The sequence below is a fragment of the Hippopotamus amphibius genome, chromosome 6 (assembly GCF_030028045.1).
Source record: "Hippopotamus amphibius kiboko isolate mHipAmp2 chromosome 6, mHipAmp2.hap2, whole genome shotgun sequence".
NCBI lineage: Eukaryota > Metazoa > Chordata > Mammalia > Artiodactyla > Hippopotamidae > Hippopotamus > Hippopotamus amphibius.
This window is the reverse complement of record NC_080191.1, coordinates 101184502-101192935: the sequence shown is the minus strand read 5'-3', so window position 1 is coordinate 101192935 and position 8434 is coordinate 101184502. Positions and strand designations below refer to the sequence as shown.

Genomic DNA, 8434 nt, shown 5'->3' with positions numbered 1-8434 from the left:
GCAGGCCCCGCCCGGACGGGCTGCCGCCCGGGTCCCTGCCGCCACGTCCCGTTCTGATTGGCTGCTGCCCTGGCCCGCCGCCAGGCCCCGCCTCGGGCCCTGCAGGGATTGGCCCATGCCGCCACGCCCCGCCCCGGGTCCTGCAGGGACTGGCCCCGGGCATCTCGTCCCGCCCTGAGCCCTGCAGGGATTGGTCCTGGCTGCCCCGCCCCCCTGCCCTGGGCCCTGCAGGGATTGGCCCCCGGCGCCTCGCCCCGCCCTGGGCCCTGCAGGGATTGGCCCTGGCCGCCCCGCCCCCTGCCCAGGTGGGCCTTCTGGAAGGCGGAGGGCGGAGGGCGGATCATGGCCGGGATGCGTAGGCTGGAGCTGGCGGAGGCCCTGCAGCTGGGGCCGGGCTGGCGGCACGCGTGCCACGCGCTGCTCTACGCGCCGGACCCCGGGCTGCTCTTCGGCCGCTTCCCGCTGCGCTACGCCGTGCTGGTGAGGAGGGGACGCTCCCGGCAGCCCGCCCGCCCCCGCCCCGCGGCCACGCCGCCTTGGGCTCCCCGGGCCATCCCCGCCTCCCTCTCCCGCAGATGCAGATGCGCTTTGACGGGCGCCTGGGCTTCCCCGGCGGCTTCGTGGACTTGCACGACAGCAGCCTGGAGGAGGGGCTGAACCGCGAGCTGCGCGAGGAACTGGGCGAGGCCGCGGCCGCCTTCCGCGTGGAGCGCGCCGACTACCGCAGCTCGCACGCCGGGTCCCGGCCGCGCGTCGTGGCGCACTTCTACGCCAAGCGCCTGACCCTGGAGCAGCTGACTGCGGTGGAGATGCGCGCGCCGTGCGCCCGGGACCACGGGCTGGAGGTGGGGCCAGCCCAGGATCCCACCCCGTGTCCTCCAGCTCCCTATGGCCTGCCCCGCAGTTTCCTCCTGTGGTTGGGGTCTGGGTGACTGGTTACACCCAACCTGGTGTCCCTGCAAAGATCTTACCCCCTCCCCACTTTACAGGGCTCTACAGTTGTCTTTCTAGAACACACCCATGCAAGTCACGCCCTGCACCTTAGGCCCATTTGTCTTGCGTAGGAGACGTGGCCTGATGTTTTGTGGGGAAACCTCGCCACTTAGGCTAGGGCAGAGGGGGACAGATTGTGTACGGCGATGGTTCTCAAACTTTGGCGGGTATCAGAATCATGTGGAAGCCTTATTAAAACGGTGATTGCTGGCCCCACTCCCAAAATTGCGGGCTCAGTGGAGGCGGGGGACAAGGGCCTGAGAATTTGCATTTTTCAAAAGTTCTTAAATGGTGCTGAAGTGGCTGCTCTGGGTAGCACATTTTGAGAACTGGTGTAGGGCCCAGTGTGCGTCCTGGAGGGGGGAGCCGCTATAGTGATGTGGAAAGGGCCAGCATTTGTGGAGCTGGAGAGCATGATCTGGGACCTTCCTCTGCAAACACCCGGGTCCTCTAGGTCCTCAGAGGTGTGCGTCCTCAGGCTCAGGCCTGGTTCTGCTGCAGTGATAAGGGGTGAGACCTCTGATCTAGGAAGATCTGTCTGGGATGAACCCCCAGAGTTGCCAGTCTCCTGTCTCCTTCCTTTCCCAGGTGCTGGGCCTGGTGCGGGTGCCCTTGTATACCCTGCGGGATGGTGTGGGAGGCCTGCCTGCCTTCCTGGAGAATACCTTTATTGGAAATGCACGGGAACAGCTGCTGGAAGCCCTCCAGAACCTGGGACTGCTGGAACCTGACTGTTTGGCACGCCTGAAGATTTCAGCTCCTCCCTAGAGGCTGCCCTCCATGGACCCTCCATGGAACCTGCCTGAGATCAGGGCCTTTGTATTGGGGAGGGAGGAAGGAAAAGGGGAATGTTTTTTCTTCTAAGCCTGATAAGATGATAATATATTAAAAGAAAAATGTGTGTAATATGTTCTGAGCAGAGGGCCCCGTGGCGATGCATGGCATCGGGCAAAACTCCACAGCCCATCCCAGGGGCCCTGGCAGATTCTCAGAGCCTGCCTCTTCCCTGTACATTTGCACACACACAGCCTGGTGGCCCCAAGACATGCACCCACACACAAGCTGATGCCTCCCCTCCTCCCTCGCCATGTCCAGTTTAAGCAGGAAGTGGCTTGTGTGAGGGGGGCGTGGCTTGTCACCATACCCATCTCCTTGCGGGCAGGAGCATCTGACCCAGGGAGGGTCTCTGCACGCTTCTACATGGCTGTGCCCAGGGTCTAGCCCAGCCCATGATTGTTGGGAGGACAGAAGCAGAGGACCCATTTTCCCCCTGAAAGTAGTCGCATCCTTGCCTGGGGGTCGGCCAGAGCAGTATCCCCACCGAAAGGTGGTAGAGGGCCCTAACCTACCCCCTGCCCTCTTCTGAAACTGAGCAGAAAGGACAAGGAAAAGGTTAGGCCCCCTTGAACTGACCTTGGACACAAGACTCCTGGGTACTGGTGCATTTCCCCCAGGGCTTTCATTTGGGATCCCTTAGACTCTGGGAACAGTGAAGGGAGCTGGCCCAGTCCTGATCTAGACCTGCCCCAATAAAAAAGAGCCTCCCAGTAAAGACTTATAGCTGGGCCTCAAAGCCCTTCAATTCCTTCAACAAATTAGCTGTATGAGGTATGGGTGATCTAGGGATGAGAGAGCCACGGGCGGCTCTCCGTGCAGCCAGGAAACTTTCTCAAGGTCCAGATAATAAATATTTTAGGCTTGGTGAGGCACATGGTGTTTGCAGCAACTGCCTACCTGCCAGGTCAGAAGTAGCAGGGGACAATATATAAATCAGTGGGTGTGGCTGTCTCCAATAAAACCATTTATAAAGGAATGTAGCCAGCGTGTGCCAACCCCTGCTCTAGAAAGGAAGAGAAGATTAATTACATTATGATGCTTAATTGCCTGTCTTATTTATGCCCATGTTAAGAAGGAAATAAAGGACTGCTACGGGTCCCACCCTGGTATCGTTCACTTTTAGCTGAGGTGGTCTGGAAGGGCCTCCCTGAAGAGTGTTCAGGTTGAAGGATGGAAAGGATGGAGCCAGAGAGGTGTGTGGGGAGAGGATTCTGGGTGTTCCAGAAGGAGCATGTGTTAAGGCCCTGGGGAGGAATCTTGGCAAATTATCCCAAAACAAATGTTCTCAACTGGGGGTGGCAGTGAGGGGAGAGGGGGGAAGCAAAGGATTTGCAGCCCTCTTGAATTTACCAGAGCATGTTCTGGGGATGGAAAAGGCCAGTGTCATTAGACTAAAGTAAGCGAGGGGAGGTGGAGCAGGAGACAAATGGTACAGAGCCTTACAGGCCATGGTCCCGACAAGGTGTGTGGAAGGCGGTAGGAGAGGAAGTGTGAGGCAGCAGTGATCTGGGCCAGGGTGGCAGAGGAGGTGGAGAGAAATGGGGTCCTTGACAGGCCCTCCAGGCTGGCTAGAGGATGGGGGAGGAGAGAGAGGACTCAAGGGTGAATTTGCATTTGTTCTCTTTTGTTGAAGTTATGGATGAAGGGAAAGCCTGGCAAAGCTGGAAGGGGAATCACACGAGTTTTTGGAGGGGATGGAATCAAGGTCATTTCGGATGTTTTGAGACCTCAATTTATGTCATCCTCATAAAAATCGTATGGCGATACTTCAGACTTGATGGGGTCATCCAGGGAGAGAAAAGAGACTCGGGACAGCACCCTAAGGGAACCCAGCCCTGAGAGTTTGGGGGAGGAGCAGGACATGTTCAGGAGGAGGAGGAGTTAAGAGGATGCTGCTTCAAGGGGGTGGGCATGCCAAGCGCTCCTGAGAGGGTTGGTAAAAGGAGGGCAGAACTGTCTTGGATTTTGTAACGTGAGGTCTTTGATGACCTAGATGGGAGCCCTTTCAGAAAGGGGTGGGAGTTGGTTGAGTGAGTGGGTAGTGGGGGGCAGGGGGGGTGGACAATGAGAAGCAGGTCCAGAGGGTGTGAGAAATGGGGTGAGGGGGCTTCCTAGGTGGCACAGTGGTTGAGAATCCACCTGCCAATGCAGGGGACACAGGTTCCATCCCTGCTCCAGGAAGATCCCACATGCCGCGGAGCAACTAAGCCCATGCGCCACAACTATAGAGTCTGCGCTTTAGAGCCCGTGAGCCACAACTGTTGAGCCCATGTGCTGCAGCTACTGAAGCCCATGCGCCTAGAGCCTGTGCTCCACAACAAGAGAAGCCATGGCAATGGGGAGGCTGCGCACCACAGCAAAGAGTAGCCCCCACTCACCGCAACTAGAGAAAGCCGGCACACAGCAAAAAAGACAACACAGCCAATAAAATAAATAAATAAATAAATAAATAAATAAATTTAGAAATGAGGTGAGAACCAGAGAGGGCTGTCGGGTCAGGGAGCGTTTGCAGCAGGAGAATCTGTGTGTCCATGGAAATAAAGTGGAGAGCGGGTTCCTGACGGGGCACAGTCCATGAAAAAGGAGGTGGCCTGGGCCCTCTGAGAGGAGGAGGAAGAGTCCTGCAGCACAGTGGGTTCAAGAAGAGGATTTATATGGAAACGCAAAAGACCCCGAATAGCCAAAGCAATCTTGAGAAGGAAAAATGGAGTTGGTGGAATCAGGCTTCCTGACTTCAAACTATACTACAAGGCCATAGTGATCAAGACAGTATGATACTGGCACAAAAATAGAAAGGAAGATCAATGGAATAGAATAGAGAACTCAGAGGTAAGCCCAAGCACATATGGGCACCTTATCTTTGACAAAGGAGGCACGAATATACAATGGAAAAAAGACAGCCTCTTCAATAAGTGGTGTTGGGAAAATTGGACAGCTACATGTAAAAGAATGAAATTAGAACACTTCCTAACACCATACACAAAAATAAACTCCAAATGGATTAAAGACCTACATGTAAGGCCAGACACTATAAAACTCCTAGAGGAAAACATAAGCAGAACACTCTATGACATACATCAAAGCAAGATCCTTTTTGATCCACCTCCTAGAATCATGGAAATAAAATCAAGAATAAACAAATGGGACCTCATGAAACTTAAAAGCTATGGCACAGCAAAATAAACCATAAACAAGACAAGAAGGCAACCCTCAGAATGGGAAAAAATAGTTGCCAACGAAACAACAGACAAAGGATTAACCTCCAAAATATACAAGCAGCTCATGCAGCTTAATACCAAAAAAGCAAATAACCCAATCCACAAATGGGTGGAAGACCTAAATAGACATTTCTCCAAAGAAGACATACAGATGGCCAACAAACACATGAAAAGATGCTCAACATCACTAATCATCAGAGAAATGCAGGTGAAAGCCACAATGAGGTATCACCTCACACCAGTCAGAATGGCCATCATCACAAAATCTAGAAACAAGAAATGTTGGAGAGGGTGTGGAGAAAAGGGAACTCTCCTGCACTGTTGGTGGGAATGTAAGCTGGTACAGCCACTATGGAAAACAGTGTGGAGGTTCCTTAAAAAACTACAAATAGAATTACCATATGACCCACTAATCCCACTCCTGGGCATATACCCCAGAGAAAGCCATGATCCAAAAAGAAACATGTAGCATAATGTTCACTGCAGCACTGTTTACAATAGCCAGGACATGGAAACAACCTAGATGCCTATCAACAGATGAATGGATAAAGAAGATGTGGCACATATATGCAATGGAATATTACTCAGCTATAAAAAGGAATGAGATGCAGCTATATGTAATGAGATGGATAGAACTAGAGTCTGTCATACAGAGTGAAGTAAGTCAGAAAGAGAAAGACAAATATTGTATGCTAACATATATACAGAATCTAAAAAAAAAAAAATGGTACTGATGAACTCAGTGACAAGACAAGAATAAGGATGCAGATGCAGAGAATGGACTGGAGGACTTGAGGTTTGGGGTGGCAGGGGGTGAAGGGGAAGCTGAGACGAAGTGAGAGAGTAGCATAGACATATATATACTACCAAGTGTAAAATAGCCAGTGGGAAGTTGCTGTATAAGAAAGGGAGATCAACTTGAGGATGGATGATGCCTTAGAGGGCCGGGACGGGGAGGGTGGGGGGGACTCAAGGGAGGGTGGGAATACAGGGATATGTGTATAAATATAGATGATTGACCTTGGTGTACCTCAAAAACTGGTACAAGAGTGTAAAGCAGTTATATTCCAATTAAAAAAAATTTTAAAAAAAAAGAAATGAGATAAAAAGATGCTGTAATGATAGCAAACATATGTAAAATCTTCTAAAATAAAATTATACTCAATTTACAAAAAAAAAAAAGAGGAGGGGAAAGTGCGGAGGAAGAGGGGCTCAATGGTGGGATGCAGGAGCTGTAATCTCCTCCAGGAGAAATGAAGTGAGACTGGCAGCTGGGCGTGGGTGGGGGCTGTTCTCAGAGGGTGGGAGGCAGCCTTTCATCCACGCCTGGGACAGCAAGTTGATTACAGAAACGTAGAAGGGCAGGCAGGGCTGTGCTGTGAGACGGGGGTCTGGGTGCTCAGATGGGGGCCGGTGTACACACACACACACACACACACACACACACACACGCATGTTTCTCCCACACCCGTGTTCCGCTGGGACGAGGATACCCGGGGCAGAGTTGGGCCTTTGCCAGAGGTGCACGAGGAAGGAGAGGTGAGGCGGCTAAAACTACCGGAGACGTAATACTGGACTGTGGGGAGTCAAGCTGAATCTGAATGAGCCAGAAACGGAAGGCAGGAGGTGCCTTCGGAGGGGCTCGTGAACTGGAGGTCTCAGTGAGGTCAGCCTCGGCCTGGGCTGCGGTGGGTGGGGAGGTGTACTTGAGTCCGAGGGGGGTGGTTCTGAAATTGAGAGGTGGAGCCGTGATGGGAAAGGCAAGGTCGATGTGATGAAGCCAGAAACCGAGGGCTGCTGGAGAAGGTGGTGGTAACTAGGAGCCAAGTCCTCAGCGAGGCCGCCGGGTGGGGACGGAGCCTCGGGGGAGCGGGCTCTGAAGAAGGGGTGGTGGGGACGGGTGGGGACAGGTGGCGGCTCTGGGCCTTTGAAGCGGTGGGGGTGGGAGCAGCTGCGAAGATCAGGTGGGTGCCCAGAGAGGGGGACGACTCTGTCTCCTAACCTGGCCCTGACTCTCTGGCAGCTCCCCAGGTAGGCAGGCCAGGGGCAGGGATGCCTGAGCACCTCCCAGGGCACCGACGGCCCCCACCCACCCGTGCTGTGTGTCCTGCAGCCCTCACCCATCTCTGCGAGGAGAGGTCGAGAGGGATCCCCAGTGGGATGGGAGTGATGGCCCTGCTTGCCTTGCCTGAGCCTCACAGACGGCATCTTACTGCGAGGCTGCCCGGGGCCGGGGGTGCTCCTGGCAGTGCAGTCGTCAGCTTGTCTCTTTGTTTTTACTAAATCTATTTTTTTGGCGCTGGTGACTGTTGAGGGGGACAGCCCACAGCTTCCAGGTATCGTCCCCACATGCACCCTCCCAGTGAGAGCGTCCCGTCTCAGCCCCCTCCCCCAGACTGCCCATCTTTCTGTGGCTTGAGTGCATTTCGCCTGCCTCGTCTTCCTGTCCGCAGGCAGGCAGGGAGGTGAAGGCACACCTGCCCCTGGTCTCTCCCCTCTCACCCAGTGCCTTCTGGCTGCAGGATGAGGAAACCACCTCAGCCTGGAGAAACCAGTCACCACGGGGAGAGAGGAACTGAGCATCTCCGTGGAATCCTTGACCCCATTAACTGCAGTGGTGGCTCAGCCAGCTCCTGACCTCCTCTTCCTCATCTGAGCCACTGGGTTTGTGGTCCCCGTCGGGAGGTAAACCAGGCAGAACCACCCAGCACTGTCTCTACCTGATGCCACCGCCTCGCTTCCTGTCTGTTGGTGCATTTTGTGTCTTGGGAGGTGAGTGGCCCTGGCTGCACCGGCCCCCCAAACACATTTCCTTTCTCAGCAGAGTCAGCGAGATGCTTGCACTCCTCAATTCTCTTCTGTTTCCTTGCGGCTGCGGCGGCTGGCGCTTTCACACTTTTGGGCCCCGTGCTGTCCGGAGCCAAAGTCTCCTTGGTTATCAAATTTCTGGCAAAGCTGCAGCTTTGAGCAGAAACATTTGAGGAGATGGCTGCCACCTTCCCAGTTGCTCGGGCCAAAGGCTGCTGAGTGAACCAGACCAGGGCAGACATGCAGATGTGGGAAGGCGTGTGTCCTATGACTTTAGTTTGTTGCACAGAAAACGTTTTCCCCCCAAACCGTCTCCTCCACATAGACAAATGAACAGGAGAAAAAAAATAGAAAAATTTTATTTGTGATGAAATTAGTGAATGGCAACAGAATTTGAGCCCAACTAACAAACGCGGACCTTGGCCTGCCTCAGACACAGGCAGAGAGCAGGAGGTGAGGGTTATATTTAAAACACATTCAGTTCTGAGGAAGAGAGACACGGCACGGGCAGGGCAGGGGAAGGAGAAACACCCACCATGGACTTAAGGCCACAGAAACCTCCCAGGAAAAGAGACCAC

General features: G+C 54.0%; 1 protein-coding gene across 1 annotated transcript; it reads left to right on the top strand.

The window, feature by feature from the left end:
- Positions 1–330: 330 nt before the first annotated feature.
- NUDT16 (nudix hydrolase 16) lies at positions 331–1912 on the top strand. Its single transcript, XM_057739159.1, has 3 exons — positions 331–480; positions 576–845; positions 1582–1912. The coding sequence occupies exons 1-3, from the start codon at positions 343–345 to the stop codon at positions 1759–1761; spliced, it is 588 nt and encodes a 195-aa protein (XP_057595142.1). The 5' UTR covers positions 331–342; the 3' UTR covers positions 1762–1912.
- Positions 1913–8434: the final 6522 nt, after the last annotated feature.

Coding starts and splice junctions, on each gene's coding strand:
- NUDT16 (XM_057739159.1), top strand. CDS start 343: ATGGCCGGGATGCGTAGGCTGGAGCTGGCGGAGGCCCTGCAGCTGGGG. Junction 481..575: donor CGCTGCGCTACGCCGTGCTG/GTGAGGAGGGGA, acceptor CCTCTCCCGCAG/ATGCAGATGCGCTTTGACGG. Junction 846..1,581: donor CCCGGGACCACGGGCTGGAG/GTGGGGCCAGCC, acceptor TTCCTTTCCCAG/GTGCTGGGCCTGGTGCGGGT.